This window comes from Anticarsia gemmatalis, chromosome 2 (genome assembly GCF_050436995.1).
Source record: "Anticarsia gemmatalis isolate Benzon Research Colony breed Stoneville strain chromosome 2, ilAntGemm2 primary, whole genome shotgun sequence".
In the NCBI taxonomy this organism is placed as follows: Eukaryota; Metazoa; Arthropoda; class Insecta; order Lepidoptera; family Erebidae; genus Anticarsia; species Anticarsia gemmatalis.
In genome coordinates this window covers 5,394,740-5,420,647 of record NC_134746.1, presented here as the reverse complement: position 1 = coordinate 5,420,647, position 25,908 = coordinate 5,394,740, and the positions used below count along the sequence as shown (strand labels likewise).

The following is a 25,908-nucleotide window of genomic DNA, read 5'->3' as shown; positions in this document are numbered from 1 at the left end:
TCTAGTTATTTGTGCCTACTTATTACGATGAATCCGACTCTAACTTGACATTTAGGTTTTCTTCACTGGTAGACTGCATATATTGCGGCTCCGTAAACCAGTCAAGCCATCTTTTAGCGAAACTTTTATGTACTAACATACATTTTTAATATCAACCGTTAAGTTAAAGATACTAGATATTTAGAGACGTCACTATCATTTTAAAGTGTATACTACAGTACAAATAATAGTATGGTAGCGAGTAACCAGATGCAAACCACCGGTACTGAATCGAGCGTACAGCACAAAAACAGCGAAAAAATCAAATAGAATGTGTCTCACCGTTTGACCAGGATCGATAATTATCTACATTTAGTTATGTCATACATGGCTCTCCCTCCGTAAACAAAAAAGGGGCTATCCGTGCAGTGTACCGGGGGGCGTGGCCAGGTGTCAGTCGCAGCACTCGCAGCCTGCAGATCTTATCTTGTAGGGATGCACACTACGCACCGTCGTTACTCCTACCACTGTTCTATAAATTCACCCCTGTTGTACAGGAATCAGGGACGGATTCAATTTTCTGTATTACTTCACAGTTATCACGATGTTGTCTTAATTACATCATTCGCAATTATACAAATGTTTAAATTCTTTTTTCGCAATGATGTAACAGAAATCAAGATTTAATTTCGCCAAATTGTGTAATTTGTCAGTATTGTAAAGAATATTTCAAAGTTTAATTTGAAGTATACGTGTTACTCAAACCATACGTATTCGTGAAGAAAGAACTCCGAAAGTCCATTATACGATTACTATAAAACATACTTTACTATTGTCGTAAATTCGTTACAAAACGATCCATGGTTTACAATACGTATTAATGTCATAATCAATTATTTGTACGTACAGTGTAGAGGAGACGCGCACGCACCGCGCAGCATCGCTCGCTCGCTGCTCCGTGCGCGCACGCATTAACTTAGCCAGCCAATTACCTGCACTGTTCTTGGTGTACTCGAGCTCGGTTCATTCCTCCACCACCGCAATATGTTAACATATTTTTTAATTTCTCCATCGGACAGCTAAAGAGGCAATCGCGAGTTCATGCGCAGGAGTGAGATTTATAATAAGAAAACGCTCCTACCGCGCATGCACCATAAGGATCTATAAATCTTTTAAGTACTGGATCGGCCAATCCCTGTTGAGAAACGATAAATCATCCCCTCGGACAGTAAAGTCGAATCGAATAGTATCGCGCTCTCGCTCGCACTCGACGCCTCTTATGCCCTTTAGATCATTTATCATTTCTTTCTCTCGTTTCTTCTCAATGATAAATTCAATTCTCTTTTGGAATATGATTGTTCCTCGTTTTGTTCTTGTGTGGTGTTTTATTGTGGGTATCGTCACGGACTTAGGTTTTTTGATCGGAATCCGATCGAAATGATCGCGAGAATTGGATTTCCATTTTAGATTTCGAGACTCGAGTAATCAATCATTTGATTTCGTATTTGGAATACTGACTGGTTTACGATTATCATTGTAAAAGAATTAACAAATTAATGGTGCATTTTGAAATCATTATACTCAAATAAAGCAAATAACTTTAATTTGTACTCATATTTTCATTATCAAAGAAAACGAGGGAAGGACATTGATATGAATAAAGTTGTAAATATCAAACCAGACAAGCTCAAGTAATGCAAAAGGCATTACATTTTGCATATTGATCAAAGGTGAATGGCGTAGACGCGAATAACTACGTGGTGACTGGTGAGAGGCATTTTAAGTCTAGACAGTCCAAGTCTCTATTTTTAACGGGTTCGTTACATCGGGGTCTCAATCAAACGATAAAGTACTGGAAAATAAGCGCTATGAAATCGAAATATTTGTTTATTTTATTTTTTGCTATTTACAGGGCTGTAGAAAAGACAACAATTTCATCTTAAAATAACTTAAAATACGTAATGTTTTCTCAGTCAGTAGGTAGGTAATAATAATAGGTACACTTTTAACCTCTTTCACTATCTAAAACGTCGGTCCGTGAAAAAATAGCACTATGTTCAATATAAATATACATAATATAGTTCAGAAGTCCATAGCACAATGAAGTAGCGGCCGCACTCGGCACAAATATACAATGAAATCAAACCCTTATCTCTACTATCACTGGGCATTTCCTTAAATATACTCTATACATCGTTATACCTAACTTAGAAATATGAATTTACATACATTTTACAACCTATAAAATCGTAGTTTTTATTAGACTTCGGTGCTTTGGCCATGCTGATCATTATAAATTTTATGTTACAAGTCTCAAGTTTAATATTTGCTATATCCTTACGTCGCTGACAATGTTATTTGTGTATAATGATTGGACTTTAAAAGTATTTTTTAATATCTTTTAAATCAAGTTTACATTATAAATAATATCATCTAGGTGTATGTAAAGCTGAAAAGTGTATGAATATTTAATTATTCTCGTTTCGTAAAACCAATTTATTTAACAATACATCTGTTTGTACGTATTTTTTATGTTATACAAAGGCTGTAATAAATCACTGTCAACAATTGCAGTAAGTTGACAAAATTCTTTGTAGTTGAGTTGAACGTTTCCCCGGACATCACAAATGTTCCTAGCGCACAATACTTATTCAATAAAGAAATTGTGTTTCAAAACATAATAAGACACTTTTCATCGCAGCAGAATGTTTACAGGAAATATACGACGTGTTGTAAACCGTTCAAACAGCGGTTATTGTTTACAACTCACTTGTTAACTATAAACAACAGAACGTCGCGTCGTGACGTAAAGTTCTATTGTGCACAGTAGACATTGTCATCGCTCCTTACTATTAACTCTTTGCTTAACGGTAAGATCCAATATTAAAAAATCTGGCGGACGGCTGACGTTCGGCGATGAATTTGTAGAATGGTCGGATTGACTATGGACTAATTAGTTTTATAATAAGCGTAAAACTTTGAAAACAATACTGTTCCAGAGCGCATTAGTGAACTTTTCATTCCACGTTCATACAGGACACTCAGAGTACCTTCACTGAAATATTAATTTAACTAACACAAGCGACTGTCGTGTAATTAAAATATAAGCTATCGTTGGTCTCGTATCAGCTAATCGTCGAATGAAGAGTTCGCTAAGCGCGGTGAGGTCAGTAGGCGGCGGCGGCACCGGAGTGATGCATCAAGTGGTGATGGTGGTAGGTCTCTTGCGTCGGACACCACCAGTCTGGCACACCGTGAGGCATGGCGGGCGCCGGCTGCTGGAATTGCGACCAATGACCTCCGAAGCCAATTTTATTGTCCATCACACCGTTGCCACCGATGTTGGTAAGGTGTGGAGGTTGGTTGTGGTGGGGCGGCGCTGGGGGCCGTTCGTACGGCTTCTGGTCGTGCGGGTTGAGGTATTTTTCATTGAGACTTTCGAGTTTATCTGTGATTGAAGGATGATGGTGTGGGTGGTGCTGCGGCGCTGGCGCGGGTGGCGGCGGGAGCGGTGCGGCGGGGCTGGCGGCGCCGGCGGTCACGCTGACGCTGCCGGCGGAGGAGGAGTCATCGCCGTCGCTGTCGTAGCGCGGAGACGCGTCGCCCGCTGCGCCGTGCACCTTCATGTGCTTGCGCAGTGAGGAAGGATGCGTGTACGACTTGTCGCAGCCGTGTACGCGGCAATTGTAAGGCTTGTCTGACGTGTGCACGTGCGAGTGCTTCTTCCTGTCCGAAGAGTTTGCAAATCGTCTATCGCAGCCTGCGTACTCGCATTTGAACGGCTTTTCTCCTGTTGAAAAAAAAAAACGTCAGTTACGTTATCAACGTTATCATACAAAATAATGCTTAAATATCTACTTCTAAACTAAAAATTATCTACCTAGTTGATGTTCTCACTTGTCAGACTTTCATAAACGATTTTCCAAATATTATGTCGCAATTTCACTGTTTTTCTTCTTTGCATTATTCCGAGGCATAACAAGCTGACAATTAGTAAGAAATCCCAACGTTATACCAACAAGAGAAGTCCAAGAGCTCGTATGCTCTGTACTCATACGCGAATGTCCAATCACGCAATAAATAACCAGATTTGCCGTTGTTTATAGTTACGAGCGTAAATAAATATTCACAACAATTGCACGGGATACTTAACACGCGTATAAATCATCTTTATAAGACGACTTTGTCACATTCCCTTAACAAAAGCTTTAACTGCTACCGCTCAAGGGAAAACAAACCTTATTGATAGAACAAATGACATGTTTTCGAATTGACATATTTGTCAGAAGAAGCACGACATCCGTTTTACTCCTGATAACTTGATGATTAAAGGTAACAATGAAGATAATCTGCTTGAATGGTGTTATCACACCGATGTCATCTTACTCGCTGGATACCTTTACCTGGCTTACTAGAGCTTTATTTATATGTTTATTTCATTTCAAAAGCCGTTTAGTAAAGGGTAGTGTTCTATTTTATCTTATAAATTAAGTAAAGGGACAGTCAGTGAAGTATCTACTTCGATTTTGTTTTTTCTTCTGGGAGAACTCTAAGGAACATGAATATTTAAATAATACATTCGGCCAGTTTGAATTCATTTGACTGGATTTTTATAAGCGGAACTGATAACCATGCAATATAATGCTTAAGATATATAGTATCTTGTATGCTGAAGGTGTAATATTAAGAACATGTTGTCAATGTTAAAGATCCGACACAAATTCCACGTGTGATTGTATAGTGACCCTATTTTTTGCTACATTTTTTTCTTCAGCAACATCGAAGTATTGATTCCTCACAAGTTCACCGAATCGTATGAGATGATATTCAATAAAATACATTACAAGTAGGCAGAAGGTTCGGCGGTCTAGTGTGACCACACATACAATGTACTATTATTGTCGTGTTTACAAATAAACCTCTTCGGTTGTAATCCCTTGTATTGTACTCCAAAGTTTGTAACATGAAGATCGCGTTGAAGAGCCACAGATGCTAATCTCAAGTGTCTGTTAACGCTACAATAATAGGGCTTTTTAGGCGTTCCCTTACCACAATTTTTGTGAGAAACTCAATGAACGGATCGCATGCCTTCAATGGAATCATACTTCCTTTCAATTCGGTGTTCCGCCACAATATATTCATCCATTATTTTCATTTATGCGAATTTCTATAACACATTCCAATGAAGCATAAAGGTATCAATATTTTAATGTTTCAATGTAACAATACAGAATGCATTCCTTGTTACTTATTAAAGCTCCTACAAAAACCAAATAATGAAAACACTCTACAAATATAAACACCAATTTTCAGTAATCATATGGGTCAAGAAAAACTACGTCTATCCCTGTTGTAAATAAAAAAGAAATAGACAAATGAATATCGAGGTATAATTTCGTAAGAGGTCACAATAAAAACGTTTGGTTTCGAAGATCGAACACTAATGTGGGCAATACACGACAAGACAAGATAAAAGAGTCCAAAACATGTGTCGCCCGTCTAATTACTAATCGGGCGTCTCATCTCTGATCGTCGATGGCTGACGACACAAAAAAGGATCAGTGACAAATTCTATTACAATTTGATGGGACGCTTCAGCACGCGCCGGTGTCACTCCACACTGTTGAACTAATAGGTTCACTATATTAACTAAATAGAGCCGCTTTAGATTGTACATGTACACATTAATAGATAACTTTCAAGTGCCATATTAGTAGCTCTGCTAAGTTTTACCAACTGTCCATGTCCTTAAGGCGTACAATTATAAACTTGCTTTCGCATTAAGAACACATTTTATTAAATTTATTAGGGTTAACCATACCCATGAAAAACTTAATTAGATAAAGATTTAGAGAGGTATTTAAATTCCATGTAGATGTTCCAATAAACTTTCGTTTATTAATAGCTCTACAAACAAAAATCTTGTTTTAAATTGTTTCTTTAAACATTTAGTGTCAAAACAAAACCAAAGCGAACACCAGTTGGGAATGCACTTCGTGAAGTTGCGTGCCGCGCCGGGACACCGGCTAGGGTCAGATGTTTATCTTAAACGGCTGTATCACCCACGGGAGACACTTTTTTGTAACGTTATTATCGATGTGAAACTCTATCTCGTCTTTTTTCACCCAAAAGGGTTTTGACAGATTCAATACACGAGGGCGACATTTGAAACTGAATGTGATTTACCAAAACGTTGTGCTAAGTTCCAGAGCTATCTCCAAGTCAATTAAACCGTGAACATTAAGCGGTGCGCAAGTAAAACATGAATAAATCAACAGTTGGCACATCGCCTAGCCAGAATTACTCTGCGGTATCGAGTTACAAATCGCTACTTAAGTGCGCTCTGCTGTGAAAACAAGCTTTTTAGAAATAGCACGAGTGATGTGTAACGTGACACACTCGGCCTCTGCACCCAAATTGTGGTAAATGGCTTTAGGTGAGTTTGGAGAAAAAACAATCGCCAACACCGGATATCAGGTTGCGGAACGAAAACGTTCGTATGAAGCGCTATTTATCGGGATTAAAGTATGTGTGAGAGATCAAATGAATCTTTATTATTTGAGTGGCTCGGCGACTTCTGGCCGCAGGCTTGTCATCACCTTGAATAATAATTGGACGACACATGATATCCGTGCACCTGTTGCTCTCACAACGTTTTCATTAGATATTAATGCGGAATTATCTTAAATCACCGTCACATTAATAATTAAGATAAAACAAACTTTGATGTTAACTTAGCTTAACATAGTTGTTTCGTTAGTTTGTCTAACGAGCTGTCTGTCGATGTCATCAAAAACATGTTGTGGACGTAAGTACTGATTACAATGTTTAATAAAAAACTATTTGTCGATCATGAGTCTAAACGCTAACATTAATAATGAATTTGGGTATAAGTTCATGAGGCATTGTTTCAATCTTTATTAAACGTTACATATCAGAGCTAATTCAATCTCCGACAGAGAGGCGGCTAATAAGCGGCGGATGACTGGTCGTTTGCTGACACAGCCGACCCGATACAACCACGCGCCATGTTCTGTCTGACCCACTGATGCCCACAATACTACACAATCCGATAAACACAATTATAGTTTTTCAATTAAAACAATATTCCGACAACAGAGAACAGTCCCACAGTACTCTTCTGTCTGACACAATAACGACTGATTGACGACATCGGTGACACTTCCCCGAAAACGGTTTTCTCTCCCATATTTAAAAGCAGTTTCGTACACCGTGCATAATGATTTATGATGTACCTTTTATCCGAAACGTATTTCGAATTAGAAAGATATATTAATATCTTCATTTTTTCCACTTCTCAGAGAATACGGGCCCTCGACCGGGGAGCACAAAAAGAATACTCGGGGTCGGGCGGGCGCATTCGGCGCCCAACGACCGTGTGACAAGGTGCTTTATGCGGACGATTATGAGCAGACCGAATAATGTTCCGATACCCGATAAATATCTGCCAACTCATACAAAAGCATCCCAATAAAAATATAATAGTAAATGTAGCAACAACACGGGCCACAAACTGCACAGTCATATCTCGCTGATAAATATAAATTAAAATGAAAACGTATAAGCTCGGGAGGAAGAGGGACGGCGAATGGTCGGTGAACGAAAACAAATTAAAACTGATATAACATTCAAATGCGCACGCGCAGGTTGGCGGATGCCTCGTGGAAATTCGAACATGCAGCAAGGACTCGTCGGGACATCGCATGAGGCCTTTTTTGTCGCGTTGTACCGCACAACGCACCACGCACCAACACTGATTCACGACATGGTCATGGTCAGCCGTGGTCCGTGAGACCGCTTTCATTACCTATTACAATAATTCACTCATTCATCCTCATTTAACATTGTTTGTTATTTTGCACCAATTAAATGTAGCGACTGCATAATATAACCATTTTAATTGATGCCAGTATTGCCATAAGTGCCGGACAAGTCATTTACTGTCGTCATAACTCGTGCAAAAAGTATTTAAGAATTCATTACGAGACGTGGTCTTACCAGAAAAGAAATAGTTGTAGGTGAAGCAGGTAATTACTACTATAAATAGTGTCTAAACCTAATGAATTTGCTATTTCTGGGGGCTATTTATTATACCTTGACATTTTTATTCCGTTTCTGGGGTTAGATGAAATAATGGCGCATTTTCCCGTCTGGTTGTGTAGCTGGGAATTAAAGTGTCTTGCATTGTTCGGTGTGAAGCTGTGAAAGTATCATCCGTCTTTCTCTGATAAGTATCTGCTGAGAGAGCGCAACAAGGACTAGAGCAACATCGTCAGTTTTCTGTTTTAAGGAAGAGTGTAAAAGTTGTCAAATAAACATATCCGCTCTATTCTTTATGGCCAGTATTTTATCAAAAGGAATTTTATGGATGCCTTACATGGTTAAGGTATTTTTTGTATATTGGGGGAATAAGATATGGCAGCCTCGTTTATACTCTACGAATTTTAACGGGCCTATAACATGGGACTATTGAGATAGACCTAAATGTTCGGTAATAGAATAATAATAATACATACGATTAAACATCTTTTTAAATTTCTCATTAAGCCATTGTAAATAATGTTCCCAGACGATTTTGTAGATAAACAATATTGTACAAGGTTGAACAGGAAAAAAGTACAAAACTAAGCAGGCAGGCCACGCTCGTCAATCCTTACGTCAAGCGTTTTGACAGCCCTAACCGGCATCATCGCTCCTTCGAGTAAAAAAATACAAGAAATAATATCAAAAACTTGACTCCTTAAAATATTAGGCGGATGTAAAAAACTAATTCAGATTTTCCCATGTATAAGGCTAAACTGTGTTCGAGGTAATTCAAATCAATAAACGAGACGAGTCAATTTATCACTAACATACAAAATTAATTGTCCTAGTTTTGAGGTAGAGTTTATCAAACCGTTTAATATGCTGGCAAGCGAGATAAATTATAAAAAATACGGCGATCCGAGTCATAAAAATGTTTGAAGATTACGTTAACCGGGTAAAAGAAATGTTGGTACAATAAGCTGCAGGGTTTAAGGTAGGCGCCGTCAGCGAGCACGTCGTGTCATAAGATGGGCGATAAGCTATCAATGCGTTAAAATCTACAGAGAGATGGACGGGCACGCGAGCGTTTATAAAATGAAGCTAAATTTTAATATCTTTGTGAGAATAAATACGAGAGAAACACAATGTTATTTAAGTCTTGGAAATTGTTATAACTCATTTATTGCGAGTTAGATATACGAACGTAGAGTTGACCCTGCCTTAGTCTCGTCTAAGCGAGGTTTCAGTCGCCCATTAATTGATTCCATTATGAAACAGATTTTTAGAATTCTTGGTATAAGATAGGGATATACAACATTGTCTCTTTTCACTATTGAAAAAATATTTAGAATTAATTTCATAATTATATGAAATCAAAATGACTAAAGGTATACGTACATTGTTGTTCAATTTAATATTTATGAATATGTATAAAGAATGAGCATGCAGGCAGTGGACAAGCGAAGGGAATCGTTTTATTAATTGAGCATGTCCGTATCGCATTTCTCGGTATTTGGGCTTCACCTACAGACGATCTTTATTGTACGATACTGATACACGGCAGCAAAAGTATGGACTTGATTCTCTTATCAAACATTAACTGTAATTTATTGAAGTAGGTACATCTATAAAGTCGGTTTAATTGAATATTAAAACCAGTTCAATATATACTTAATTATGAAATTTATGTAATAAATTCGCATTAATCATTTTAATAAGGCCTTATTGTTGCAACTTCATACATAAACTAACAAGAAAACATAAATAAAACTAAACGAGTTACGTACTTAGTGTAGCACAGAGCGGCAGACATAGTTTCAGATAATGAATTTAGCAAAGTTGCAATCATTGTCTGCAAACTTACAGCCACATGAATATTAATGTGTTCACAAATCATAAATATTATAATTTAGCGTGGTGTCGTGCACTCCAATAAATCGGTGAGGTTATGTATTTGTTCGGCGTCTCGGCGTGTCCACTCAGCACCCACGCGCGATCGTGTTTCAGCCCCCGGGCACATTTTTGGGACAAACCAATATTTCTAACGAATATTAATAGTCTGTTTTGTTTTTATTTGTAACGCTTTTAATTTTTGTTCCGAGACGCGCCCACATTCTAAGCATGCTTTACATTCTTAACCAATGAATTTTGGATTTGTTGAACCATTTTTTGCAATTGTTGTTGCTAATGATGATGTAACCGAGTGGTTTTTAAACAATTTAATGCTTTTCAGACATAATGTAAGAAATATTGTTGCTCGATATTATTATTTTGTGTAAATTGCTTGTTCACATATTTCGTGGATTGTAACGATATTTGAAATTAGTATCCCAATTCAGTGTTGCCTTTATCATTAAACATCGATTTGTAAGCTAAACATAATACTAAACATACAAGTGAGTCAAAAGTACAAAATACAAGTTTTTATCGTCGTGTTAACATTTCGATTGTTGTCTGATTCTGTCGATGCTCTATCGAGATTTTTTCGCGAGCGGTGTTAAATGCACGGAATTCTAAAGGCTGTCGAAACAAACATAGTTTATTCGAACAGTTTTTATCAAACACAGGTGCTGTTACATCGAATTGAGGAATAAATATTGTAACGATGAAACTACAACGTTCAACCACTTTATTGTTACAGCTTTTAACTTTATCTATTGGTCTGAAACATGAATTGACTATTCAAAAGCTTTGCATCGATTAATGGTAGGGCTACCTACGCGGCATAGTGCTGTACGACTGAAAAAACGATTAGTGTCTACTATTGAAGAGAGAAATGTGTGAAAATAAAATCAGGGTCTGTGTTTGTCGAGTCCGTGTTGTCGGCGATATCACACACTTTCATACATATTGATACGAGTGAGGTGTCGACGAAAAAACACATGAATGATGCAGTGAGACCCTCCGCGGTCGCCCTACAAGACGAAAGAATTTCGCACACTTAGGAACCTCAAAGCGCAAAATGTTTTTCTTGACGCATTGAAAACGGCTGATAGCTCATTTAATTTAATGAGCCACCTATTCGAGGCAACTAAAAAGTGCAACACTACGATCTAAACGTATTTAGTGAAGGAAGTTAAATAACTTGCTGGAATTACTAATAGAATTATTATTTGATCGGCTATTTCCTAATCGAAGTCATAACGCGAATATTACGCGTAGGCCGGTGGTTAACATAATAATATCTGTTACTTGTATTGCATAAATTAGTAAGTGGTTTATAGAACTGTTTCAACTACAAAGTTAGATATTAAATCGTTCTGTTGAACCAAACAAACATATAAACATAATATTAAAGGAAACACTCTTATTCATTGACACTCAATGGCAAAACGTAAGCTACGAATTACGTTTGCTTTTCCTTTGTATGGCATTTTGATTATGGCGTCTATTGAACTTAAAGGAGGGTTTATTTGATAGTTTATGCACATAGTAAATATGTACAGTTTTCTGACTAATATTTAATTTCTCTTTAATCCATACTTGATACGAGGTAAATCATTTATAATATAGTAAAATTTACATAAAAAACAAAAAGAAATCTGTCAGTATAAAAAGCGCGTATAGATAATAAAGTGTCAGAAGAAAGGATCGTAATAAGATAGTAGGAGCGGGCGTAGGCAGGCGCGGGCGCAGGCCCTCGCAGGACCAGCGCCAACACTAGCGCTTCCCGCGGTTACCAGTCTATTGTTAGGTTGCAACCGCGCGCAATTTATGTGACCCTAGTACCACGACTTGTAACAAACACATGGCAAAACAACTTGCTTGTAAAATAGAGGGATGGTACAGCCGTATGTTCCGAACGAATGTATGCATTTTGTAATATTATGACTTATGGCCGGTAATACCTTATTATGTAGTCAGTAATAAGTCCTACACATAAGACAATATACAACTCTCGGTTCAATTTATGTTTGTACAAGAAATAGATTAGAGAACCATAACAATTAATCTCAGCTTAAATAGAATTAAACGCGTTCACCATTAATGGTTGTTTGAATTACTAAAACGTGTAAATATAATCATTTCAAATAATTACAATGTCAATAATGGCTGTCGATGTTCCATGACTAAATGATTGGTGCGGGCGTGTCGGGCGGATATTACTAATATCTCGGATGTGTTCCATATTAGTTGTAGATCGAGACCAGGTGAAACCGCCGCCCGATCTAGTTGATTGATCGTCGGCTCACGATGTGTATCTCGTCTGAACAAAACAGCCTCTTGATCGAATTTAAGATATAATTTCATTACCGAATTGTTTATAAAACGAATGAAAAATTGAGCTCAAAGCTCTACACATGTTACAGAGATTAAAATAGATTACGAATGGATGAAAAAGATAATGATGTTACAATAGTTTGGCATCGATCCTACGTTATAAATAATGAGAGTTAGATTTACCCATAATGAATTTTATACCTACATCATTATCAAGTTCCACTTTTGAGTGTCCGTATTCTATGCTTGCAATATAAATTGAGTCTGTCACAAAGGCACCTTGTGAGACGTTTTTGTCTATGCGATTAACTAATTGCTCGATTTTTATTGGTGATGGAAGATACGTATCGGTTAAAGGTATTTTGATCTCATTCAAAAGAATTCAACATGGAATCGTGTTCAAAAGTCCGATTCACGTATCTTGGTGCTGAATAATTGTTTTTGTGTGCACTCCAATGCCCTGTTCGCACTAGCTCTTTGACGTTTAGCGAAATTCTTCAAAAGATAAAAACAATTTTCACGTTTTGGAATGCTCGCGGCACAGGACTTGTCTTTGCCTGATCTGCGCATTTTTTCCTTAATAATGTAAAGTTACCTGTTTTATCACAGTCACTTGCACGTTCATTGACGCTGCTGCATGAGATTCTTATTTGGAAAAAGCTCAGAATCTCAATTGTAAATATATGGTGTACTTACGGCACATATAAAGTGCGATGCACATGCATGTCGTCACTTCAACATCGTGTCAACGCAGAGAGGGGATTCTCAACAAAGAGATAAAAAAATAAAGCGCTTAACGCTCTCATTGTCTACGGGTGTACAATACGGTGGTTGTGTGGGGTAGCAAGTGTGTGTACATGTCAATACGGAGATTTGTGCCCGTGTGTGTTTGTCGTGTTCTGCGTATGTGAGCGTGGAGGGTTGTAATGTTGCTACCGACAAGGGTCAGCCACGCCCATCAAATTATCGTTTGTTTTAATATGAACGCGTTGTGATGAACATTGAAATCAATTAAGCACTCAATGTTGAAACTGCAAATTACTTGCGGATACTTTCAGTTTCATTTTCGTTTGAATTGCATGAAAATAGTTTGCACAACGCTCTAATTTTAATCAAATCTGAAATTGGAGTGTTAAAATAAAATGAATAAACAATCTATTTTACGTTTTTTGTTGGTAATAATAAATATTGTTTAGTTCCAGTCGCCGACGACAGTAAGCTCACACCGAGAACTGGTAGATATTAAATCCCCTTATGATACTGTCTACGCACACACACATACACGGATGTATTGTTGTGTACATTTTTTATACAATTTATCAATCCGGGGCAGATGGCCGCCGGATCATATAAACACCTTTGAAAAGCACCCAGCTATTATAGGGTTACAACATTATCATATGTGGATAAAAATGGCCGAAGCTTAAACTTTATGTAGGTGAATATTGAATGCAAACAAACCGTTAAAATGTTAAGAACCAATTCAAATAATTATAACAAAATAAGTTTAGTATAAAACCTGGCTGACTAAGAAGTCGGAAAACTGGATTTTAATCGCAATAATGACAAGGACCTAGTTCCTATTATGACTTTTGTGCGACTATGCGTCGTCACTTCACTACATATAATATCAAAGACTCTTTTGTCTGTCTGTTTGCCAAAAAGTGAAAATCTACTCAACGGATTGTCATGTAGTTTTAACCTATAGAAAGATCAATTCGCGAGGAAGGTTTTAATGTATATTTTGTGAAGGCTACCCCGGTATACTTTAAATAGAGTAAAAACGTCAAGCAGCTGCAGCGTATAATTAATTTAATAAGGTAAATTATGCTTATTACTGCTTATTAAGCACATTGAAGAATGTATATTTTCTTCTAAATAATTGATGTAGATGAACAAAAGAACTATTAAGATGTTAAATTAAAAAGAAATATATTGATTAATTAATTCGGTGTCCAAATTAATTAATTAATTCTACTGAATCGCTATGACAGATGCTTGTGACGAAGGCTCATTTAACTTGTAATTAAAAGCACAGAGTACGTACATTTATAGTTTCAAAGAATTCTGCACATGTGCCTTTATTATAGTTGAACAATTAAGTCTGGAGTTAAAATATTCGATGCAAAACATTCAAGTGATTAAGAAAAATTCTGTGAACGTTATACATACAAGGGTGCAATGTGTACAGAAATGAAACTTTTAAAATTCGTTGTTATTAATAATCATTGCAACTAAATGTCTTCTTCTTAAAGACTGGAAAAACTACTACCTATAACTAGTAATTATTTAAGCAATCTTGCATTGTACAAATAGCGTTTAAAATCCTGTCAATCAACATTGGTTCACGTCGTGGAAAGTTTGCAAACATATTTTGTCACAGATTCATCAAAAGTTTATTACTACTCTACATGTTTTCACAACGAGAGGCAACGTACCTAGAAAGAGGAGACCAAAACTGGCACTTCTATTTTACCATATCGTTAAAACAAAAAGCGCAAGTTTGAACTACTGCAATCATTAATGCTAGTTAAATACCTGCGTCAATTTACAAAGCGAACATAACGAATATGAAGTATTTGACGAGTGCATACTAGTAATAAACCGATGTAAGTGCTGCACTCGACAGCTTTGATCACGTACAATAGCGCCGGCGCAGGGGCGCAGCGAAGGGTTCCGTATTGTTTGCAAAATATTATGAAAGCGTCATTTTATACGGCATATTAGGCCTGCGTTTGATAGCCGGGGGACGTCTTCACCGGCGAAATCATATCATCATTAAAGCTTTGTGGCAATCCCCTCTGTTACCGCATCGCTTGCAGTGTGCTGTTTACAGTAGTGTTGAAGTGACGGTAATGAAACTATTACGTTTTAATGAGCTAATGTCTGCAGAGCAGTGTTTGATTAGAATTCACTCTCGCATGACATAAATATGGAATATTTGAAATGTGCCTTATACGTAAGGTTTGAGCTGAGATATGCAAGTTGAACAAAATTATTAGTGCAATTAAGTTTTAAGCCTGTATATGTAAATGAGGAATTGAGGATGGTACCAAATAAGAAGTATGGTAATGAAGGCTATGAAACTAGTTACTCCGACGAATGCAAGTTATGCAAATATGTAAGCAATGATCTGTATGTTGTCGACATTTGTTGCAAGGCGCACCAATCGTAAACTATAATTGACATCTTAATTTGCGTTAATAGATCCTTACCATAAAATTCTTCACTACATTTGGACGTACAACTTTAAGCAACGTTTGCCGTCGAACTTTACATCGGACGTCTTCATACAATCAACAAATATTACTGACATTAGTTTAAAAACCTCAGGGTTATTCCGCAGGTGTTTAAATTTAGTGGAAATAAAATGATTGGTGGTGGGCGGTTTGCCGGCGGCGACTTGACGCGACGCGTGCTAAACTTCCCCGCGGGTATTTGGGCACCGGCCTGAGAGCTTTCATCTCGTAAACAGCGATATTTTACACCCAAATATGGGTGATTATACGTATAAGTGATCAGTGCCCGTATAAGAACGGCTCGAGCAGGTATTACTAGTTGAGGCGAGGCGATGTAACTCTTACTATGTTGGGTGACGTCTATTAGATGTTTCTCATAAATATTTTGATCAACAAGTATATCTGAAGACTTACAATGTTGGCTTGTTCTGGTTTCGAAGATGGGATATTATCATGAAAGTGGCAGTTATATATTTTCATTTAACAGTGGTGTCAGAGATTTACAATGAAATCGTTATATTTTGAATGACGTCTACAATTAAAATTTCTTAGAAGGTACCATGCGTAGTTTTCTTTCCCTTCTACTTTTCTTTCACTAGTCTGTATTACGAGTGAAGCCAAGTGCATCATCTAGTTTCTTGCAAGCTATTACGCAACTTAGATCAGTTTTTATTAACTGTTTGATACAGACAAGTACACAAGAAAATATACAGAGAATTCTTAGTAATCATTTAGCCTTTGTTTTTGCAGACTTATTGGTATTTATTATTCATTCTTTGAAACACGATTTATTTGAAGTCGTTGACGTTCCGAAGGAGATACCTAAAGGTTAGTTATGAGGTCATCGAAATTTTTAAAAACCTTTGTATGATTAGTTCATAACATCGTTATGAAGGATGTCTTTAAATTAAACTATTCTAAACTTTAAGTTCCATATATTTTATTTTAGTCATAATAAACTAAAATAAATCTTTTCTTTATCTTTTTACTGAAATCATGATGGGCATTGGAGGAAAATAAATCCTGTATATTCAAGAACTCACATTATACTGCATTAACCAGTTCAAAACTACCAAAAACATATTTTCTAAAAGATCTTTAATACCAAATGGCGAAATGTAATTAAATATCACGAAATAACAATAAAACCAAATATTATTTGTTTATAACGCGACAAATCTGACATTTAACTACTAGTGTTCTCTTTCATCGTGTTGAATTACCTCTGCGATTGTTTTTAGTGGTCATAAAGGAAATATGTGTTATATTCAGGCGTATCACTGCGCTACTGATCAATGAGGTATCGTGTTACACGGACGGAGTCTGGGCTCACTTATGGTTATGCATAATACAAACTAGCTATCATGAGGGACTGTATTTATTATTTTTACGTAATTTAAATCTTTAACATTATTGGAAGCAAACCTAGATTCCAAAGAACTCTACTATCTAGGTTGGGACAGACAAAACTGTCTATTTTAAAAGCTGTTAAATAGTCATTAACATTGGGTGGGCCTCATCGTCGTAAATATATTATCAACCATTTTTATGATGTTCTGACCATGAGCCCCATCGCCCTGATATTTGCACTGGGCTAATTAAATCCATAATGATCAACAGCAGACCCCAGTTTACTACATTTTTACACAGCCTTCACAGTAATTTATAGCCACCCATAAAACAATTCTTCAAAGTTCCCCACAAAAAGGTCTCGTCTATTCAAAAGCCCGTATGAGATAATAGAGGACGGGGGCACAGGACAAAAGTCTGGATGCAACACTAAACAGTGATGTTCGAAGAAAAAAATATAAAACCAGCTGGCTACGCTTCCCGACGCCCGCTATACAAATTCCTGGACCGTTCCCTTAAAAATCGATATTTAAAGTTAAGTACCAATACTTTACCAATAACAATGGTCCATCGTGCGACAGAGACAAGACGCGAGGAGCCCAGCCCGACCAACTGGACATTTTAATTTACGATCCGTTTTTTTATCTAACATACGCAGTTCAGATGAATCTTTGGACTTTTGTAATGAATTGAAAAATGGAGTTCTGACTTAAACGGCTTTTTGTCCTTGCCTACTGAGAAATAGACTTCACAAGTCGACGTGGACATTTATAGGACGCCCGTTAGCTCCGTTGTTTGTGCTCGAGATCGCGTTACAAGGATATTCGTTGATAGTTTGTTGTGTGTCTGGTGTCATTGTGTCGGTTCGGTTATTGTCGAGGCGTGCTCGGATATATCGCAACAGTGGGCATCAGTCAGCCGCAGGCGGCGACTGCGGGGGGCGGTTCATTATGAATTAATGAGAATCGAAATGTTTCGCCAGATCAACGCTCGTCCGCTTCAATGGCTTTGACATCTTACTACACGAATACCGGACGTGAGACATTTAATTTCAATGCGTGACGAATTAATTTTGCCTATCTGAAATTAAGACCTGTTTACGAGTCCTGTCATTGACTACGCGAACGCTTTGTTGATGTGATTTCAATTAGTTCACTAGGTTACAGTTAACATAATGCTCGAGACAGTATAATTAGCTATAAGTTCAACATACCTGTGTGTGTTCTTTTGTGAATCTTGAGGTTTTCAGATCTCGCGAACACCTTGCCGCAACCGGGGAAGGGGCAAGGGAAAGGTTTCTCTCCTGTATGCACTCGGATGTGATTCACCAATTTGTATTTCGCCTTGAACGGTCGTCCATTTCGCGAGCAACCTTGCCAGTAGCAGGCGTGTGTCGTGCACTCGGGCCCGCCGACGTGCTCCACAGTGAGGTGCGTCACGATCTCGTGCATGCTGGAGAACAGTTTGTTGCACAGTTTTCGCGGAGGAGGCTGTTCAGGGTCGAGCCACTGACAGCGCATGTCGCGTCGCGGCGGCGCCCGCACATAACGAAGGAAAGCGTGCGGCGCGTGGGCGTGCGCATGCGGGACGAGCGGTGGTGCTCCACCTTGATAATGCACATCGCCGCGCCACTCCCAACCCTGCTCTAGCGGCTGCTGCGGGAACAGCTCGCCACATCCGCTGTATTCTCGAAGGTATCCGGGTTGGTACGAGTGCAGTGGATAGGGTTGGTAGTGAGGAGGATGATGCGGCGGCGGTGGATGCGGCGCAGCAGCACGGTGCTGCGCGCCTACACCGCACGCCGGCTGCGGCGACATCTTCAGCCCATAAGAGGCGAGGTGCGCATGGTTGGTCTCGAGAAACGCATTCATGGCGGGGGTGGCCGACGCCGGCGCATAGCCCCATTCGCCCGCCACCATCCACGCGGCGGGTTTGCCCCGCTGATGACGTCGCTGGAAACTGCGTCGTCACCGACGCGCACTGCGCTTTTAGCGTTGAGCTAGACCAGATCTAAGTCACTTGTTCACTTCATCAACGTGTCTTGGTTTTCACAATCTTGAATTCGTTTCCTGCAAAAAATAATGACGATTAAAAATACGGCTACTTATACACTATTAAATATTTCCAATCTACCGAGTCGAATTAAAAAAGGAACAAACCTTAAAGTATCATAACCTTCCGAGACAAATTCAAAACCATTTCTCAAAATAATAACATACACTCGTGCAGCCATAACCGGCGACGAACATTTATTTATAATAAAAAAAAAATGTGAAGCAGGTACTTTTGGACATTAAATTAAACTGTGGGTAAATTTATAGGACACTTTTATACGCCTGAGACAAAAATTTCGATTGTGTTCGTGTATATTTAATTTTAGTTTATTTGTTAGGCTGGCTCCAATCTCTTTTATGACCGAGGTTTAGCATCGATAATTTATTAAAATAGTTTTATGAATGATAAAACCTGTTCCATCGTAGACGGCGTGCAACGACGGGCATTTTATTGCCAACTCTATAGCCTTTATAATTGTTTTGGAGATGACTCTAATACCTCGCGCGAAATAAGCACCTACCATTTATTATAGACAAAAAAACATGTGAAACTGTAAATACCTAAGAAGTGGGTGAAACTGATTAAAGCCCCTATGAAATAACCTTTCATTTTTATCAACGGTTGTTATCTATTCAATAAGTTGGTGTATAAAAAAATATGTATCGTCTATGTAAATTGAATATCTACTAATCCCCGCATCACTCCCAACATTAGAAACAAGTCGAACTGTCAATCAAGACAACTGTATATTTTTTGTGGGCGTCTACATAATCGCATTATTTGAAAATAATGTTGTTTATGTATTGTTTAACACACTCGAGCCGGCGGAGTTCTACCTGAGTTTGTTAAACAATGTGGTACCTTTCAGATCTCCATCTAATCTGTACATTATCTGCGCGACTCCCCGCCGCGTGGTCGCATCATCACAAAGCAACGGGTTGACAGATCTCTACAGACGGTCATGGAGCAATAGGATTACAAAAATAACCCGTTTTATATCAATATCATCTGTCAAAGCATTTTGCATCTTAATCCGTTACCGTTAAAAGCTTCACAAGGGATTTGGAACGGTAAATGTATGTTGGTGACAATTTGCAGCTGTCTCAGGAACATTTTCTACAGTTTTAAGGAATTAGTCATAATCTCATTAAGCTCAGCGGTTATCAGTTTATCGGATTTCGTTCACGGAGGTAAACAACTAATGGAATCAGTTACAAGATCTAGAGCTGATATTTTTTGTTGGTGATTTAATTGGATGCGACGCGGCGGCCGGTGAATAAAGCTATTACAAGGATCATTTACTTCATTCTTCAATTGTAAGTTGAACCTAAATAGATAAGTACATAAGAAAAAGCAATATATTTATGACATCTATTTTTTTCTTGCTAAGCTAAGTGTAAGCTCGCCTTCTTTTATTTACATTAATTATAAAAACAATAGTAATGGTTGTTTTCACTAATTTCAAAAAAAAAGATAAATTACGATTAGGTAAATATAAACTATTACAATTTATATTTGTTGTCGTGGAAAATTAGGCTAAATTAACCTAAAGTGCACGTTATAGTCTGTGAGGCTTGGATTTCCAACTTATTATAGTAATTAAGCATTGTATCACTGCGAACATTGTGAGTTATAGGTAATTAAAAAAAGTTGATGATATCAGTGGCAAGCTTTGTAGGACTTTGTACCTATAGATAGGTATGTATGTATATCCTTAAATGTAAACAACGGCAGCGTGAATTCACTTTGAAAAGTTACCTAGATTTTGATTATGATTTTATAATTATACTTTTATTTTGCTAATAGCTTCTGCTCACGATTTTGTCATCATGAAAATATTATATTTCACGGAATAAAAAGTATCTTGACTTAAAACAGGTTATAAACTATCTAAGTAAAGATTTATTTAAAGTCTGTTCTACAGTTTTTGTTTAAAAAAATAACAATCGTACAAACATACTTACAAACTTTTGCATGTATAATAATAATATGAGGAGGATTTCATTATGCAGAATAAATCTGTAGACATTTAATAATAATAAAAACAGCCTCTGTTCAATAAAATCAGCCGGAATTAAAGAAAAATGTGCACGTGCCAGATTTTATAAATACTTTTTTTATGTATTAACAATGCCTGAACTCTTATTCAACTTTTATATCTATAATATAATCTTTCCATCTTTTGATCAGATTTTAAGATAAGAAGATAAAATCAATATTTAGACAAAACTTCGACCTTGAAATGAATATTAATTTCTTATGAATGCAGAAAGAGATAACATCTTTTGAGTATATTTAAGAATGTTCTATAAGTTTGGTAGTTTATCATTAATAGTTTAGCGTTTTATTCATAAAATATTTATAAAGACTATTGCACACTAGCGTCTATTACATTTTACTTTAAATTCAATGGATTTTTTTTTTATTGATGTCGCAAAAAACGTGTCTTGAATAAAATAACCCCGTGTAAAATATTTTTACTTGTGTTGTGCTTGCTCTTATGAAATCACAGAATTATTATATTATTTGTAATTCATTTCAAAGTAATTAAGTGATGTAAAGAGAATAGTCAAGGATACATTGTGTGTTTGTCAATACAATTAATTAATTAAGAGACAAAATTGTCTACATTTAATTATTTTGATTTGTATAGAAAGCTCCGTCGTCGCCGTAAAATACTACTGATCCAGTTCTGACCAAAGATATAGTTTATTAATCCTTTGGTGTTAATTAATTGATCTTTGGAACTGCAATATAATTATCACTGTTTAATTAAATTATAATTTTGGCGACTGTAGATCAATAAACTATAAACATACGATTAGCGATTAATAACCGTTTGACGTCTTTTAATTAAGAACTGTGAAACTTCAGCTAAGAAAATAAGCATACATTACTCGTACCTTTTTGATGGCAATTAGTTGTCGTTAAGTTTTCAAAACTATAGGGACATATAAATGGATTTCTGTTACTTTGTTTTAAAAATGTAACGTGAGATAAACTATTTTTTCTAATATCCGCCTTGTATTTAAACTGTTACAGAAATAAGCTAACATGGCTGTAATCAAAATATCTATTAAAATTGTTTATTAACCCTGTATTGAGCACACGCCTTTTCTAAGAAGGTATGACAATGTAAGGACACAACTAACAGTCTAACTTATTTTAAATAAATAGAGTACCTCTTCATGTATTATTTTAGGAACTCTTTAACATGATCCTAAAATCTATACAAATAAAAATAAATCACAAAAAATTTTGTACGCCCGTAACTTGTGCATAACTAAATCAAACTGGATAATTATATCAATTTTATAAATGTTTGTTACTGTCGGGACAAGTTTTGTATGGGATCGATGGATCAAAATTGCTATGGGGATGGAATAACGGGATAAAATTGTACTATACCCAGACGAGGTCGGGGAAGCTAGTAATTAAATTAAATTATAAAAATATTAAGACTTTTTTTATTTGAAAACCAAAATTGATTTCGGTCCATTGTACCCCCCTTTCCCTACCAATCCCACGAAACGTGATGCTTTATCCTAATTATAATCAGATAATAATATTTTTATCATTAGAATTTTATTTTAAATTCTTGGAATACTTCATTTCCAGTTTTTAACTAAATATCCTAATCCTATTTTATTAAAAAAAAGCCGTTGGAATCATGAATGAATTTGATACATATCTAGTTTATAACATTCTTACATTATGGAATATAATAGCGGCCATTCATTTGAATAAATCACAGCCATTTATTTCACCATTAGGTTTTTTAGACTGATACTAAATATAAAGAATATTATTTTCATTTGCTTTGGAAGAGTTTGTTAATGATTTACTATAGTTAATAATAATTTAATCCTTTGATATAATTGTATTCTTGTTTTGATAATTTATATAAATATGAATTAACTTAAAAAAATGTAAGTATATGATTTTTCTACAGCAATCAACAATAGTAGGTATATTGCATTGTAGAGACGTTGCAACATTGTGACACAATTAATCAATTAAGAATAATACATAGAAGTATAATTAAGTAATGAATATATATTACCATTTTTAGGTTTGTAACGCTTATCAAACACACGTTAATATCAATAACAATCAATAAAAGTGTTGATAGGTAGCCTTAAGGCTTTTATGAAAATTATAGATAAGCATTATAATTGTATGTACTAAAGAAATTGTTAATGGCGGATATTTTTGTATTGATATATATAAGTTTTGTATTGATATTAAATACTACTCGAGCTATTCTACGGTAAAAAATAAATATTGAAGAATTTGTTATTTATTTTGGATACATTTTTTTTAAATACTATAACTTAGAGAGGGACAATAACTTAGACTCTAATGAAATAACATGGGATGTGGATTTTCAGAATAAATCTTAATTAAATTCTAAAGATGTCTTTTTTTTAATACGATTTGTTGACATTCTAGTGAGAAATGGTTGTGAAATGTTCATAATATGCAGTTGAATGTAAATGTTTGCGTCACCCACGTGTGACACGATTTCTAATGAGAACTTTCTCTACATTCAATTATACACAACGTTAATTAATTACCTTTGACATATGATACCTCTTGTGTAACAATTTTAATGTGAGAAAATGTTTGTGATCAAAAAAAAACATATCATTGAGAGTTAATTCAATAGAACGAAAACATCTATGTATTGTTAAGAAATAAATGATTTTGTAAACATAAATTTGACTAAAAATATTAATAAATATTGTTCCTTAAATTATTATTGTAAATGTATCTTACTTGTTATTTGTTGAAATCCAGTCTTCAGTATATCGATGTACGCATAGGAAATAATCACTTGTTAGTTTTATCTATTAGCACAAGAAAATATCAAAACACTTCACTGAACATATAGGTATGTATCTAAAATAAATTTCAGTATCCTCATGTAACTAGAGTAATTAGTATCACAGGTGTTGGCGCATCGTTATAACAATGTGTCGGGTTCACAGCCACGCTCTGCGACTACAGGCCGTCTCGTTGGTAACATAAGTTTTTTGGACAAATTGTCACGCAACGATTTTTTCTCGTAACGATGAAAGGCTTCGCGACGTGTGTCCACTGACTCCGCTGAGGCTCTCAGCATGACTGCGGGCTCCCGCGTCGCCGCCCCTCGACACAGCCGACATACTGCTTCTTAGAAAATATTTTGTGCGAACCGGGCCCCGAGGCGCGAACGCAGCCCTGCACGCGGAGAGAAGGGCGGGACACCGAACACTTTTTCACCCAATAGTGCCAGCTTCGTGGGGCACACCGGCGACTCGCTGCTGTCTCTCTCTAACACAGGCTGTTGGCGAGCCTCGAGCGAGAGATGCGACACTCGGCGATCTCATAACGATGGTATAACGAAGAAAATTTCTTTGTGTTTGTGTCGTAATGTGTTCGCTTTATCAGATTTACGTTGAAAGCTCGCTGTTAGCTTTCGAGGGCGCCATATCGGAGCTCTTTGTCGGATCAGTTACACCGAGCGCGTGTGCGAGAGGGATGGACGTCACCCGGGAAATGTTTCGGCTAATGTATTTTCCTGTGGGAAGGAAAACACATGTCGTCGCTTTTAATTTAATACGCGTCACGCTGCGACGTTGTGTCGTGCGGACCAAGTGGGCACTTCGTTTTGTTTTTCAAAGTATTTATTTCTGTTTTGTATGATGGTGTTAAATATTAGGTTGTTTTGAACTTTACAACTTAAAAGTGTTAGTATAAAGATGAAGATATTCTATTATACGTAATATTTTTTTTATTTAACTACATTAATTTAAAATGTTAATATTTAAGATTTAAAGCAATTATTATATTTATAACTGTCAGGCTTCTTCATTATTTAATATGTCTTTATTATCCTAAGTTTCTATGGCTAGATTGGTACTCAAAAAAAGGTAATTGCGTGCAACAAAACACTTTTCCTATTATTTACTGAAAGTTAAGCGTAAATTAATTAATCTCATATTCCCATGTAGGCACTACAGTGGCTCATCACCAATTAAGAGCCTAAACGTAGCGGAACAGAATTAGGCGCGCCTAAAATAATGAAGTTAATTAATATGACATACGGAACGTAGGTAATGATTAGAGTAAAAAGTCGCATGGAGGTAAGTGGCGGGCGGCGCAGGCGCGGGGGCGGACCGCGCGGCGCCCGCGTGCTATTGGCGCTCGCGCAGCCGCCGCGCCTCTCACACTTTTATTTTTACAAACATTTATTTTCATCCGCAGCACGAACGCTCGTGATTAATTTAATATATTTTTATCGACTAACTTTTCTCACGCAATACGGTTTTTGCGAGATTTACCTGTGTCGATCCGCCACAAAACGTTTTTGTACGCATGATCTCGTTCGATTTATTCACTTCGTTAGAATTAAATCGGTACTTTGTAGTTGGAACAACATTCCTCTTATTAGCGTTGTATGGTTCTTATCAGAAAAACTCGTGTACCACATCCGCTTGGTGACACGCTCAGCATTTGCGTCGGCTTAGTTTTTACAGTTCTCTGAAGTAATACGGTTATATAAACATTTTAATGTTTCGTAAAAAATCGCAACTTTTCGTAAGACTTTGTGTTATATTTGTTACAGGAAAAAATGCCTATTTACAGTGTCACAATGGAAGTACTGGAGTTGTTGAGTAATGATTACGTGATTTTAAATTACAGCAATAACACGATATCTCAGTGGGACTCCAGGTACTCGTACAATAGCGCCCTCCCTTGTTACCTTCGCTGAGGGCAGATATTTCATTAAAATAAATAACGTTATTATTTATTTGGGTGTTTTTGGGCAGTGATGTAAGCTACAAATTACCGCGGACAATACCTCCGCGGGACACCGCTATTATTAAATGTAGCTCAACAGATGGCGCGAGCAGCACCCCGCTCCTGGCCTATAAACGATATTAAAAAATTCATTCTCCTAATCCCTTATATTGCAAAACATTAAGACTCCAATTAAAACAAGCTGTTTTAAAATAACACAGAGGAACAATGA

The 25,908-nt window shown here is 36.7% G+C and overlaps 1 protein-coding gene across 1 annotated transcript; it reads right to left on the bottom strand.

Moving 5' to 3' along the window:
* Window positions 1-1,839: 1,839 nt before the first annotated feature.
* On the bottom strand, window positions 1,840-24,063 carry LOC142980686 (uncharacterized). The gene is made up of 3 exons (XM_076126215.1): window positions 23,670-24,063; window positions 18,049-18,904; window positions 1,840-3,769 (listed from the first exon to the last, which is right to left on the bottom strand). The coding sequence occupies exons 2-3, from the start codon at window positions 18,752-18,754 to the stop codon at window positions 3,147-3,149; spliced, it is 1,329 nt and encodes a 442-aa protein (XP_075982330.1). The 5' UTR covers window positions 18,755-18,904; window positions 23,670-24,063; the 3' UTR covers window positions 1,840-3,146.
* Between the last annotated feature and the right edge of the window lie 1,845 nt (window positions 24,064-25,908).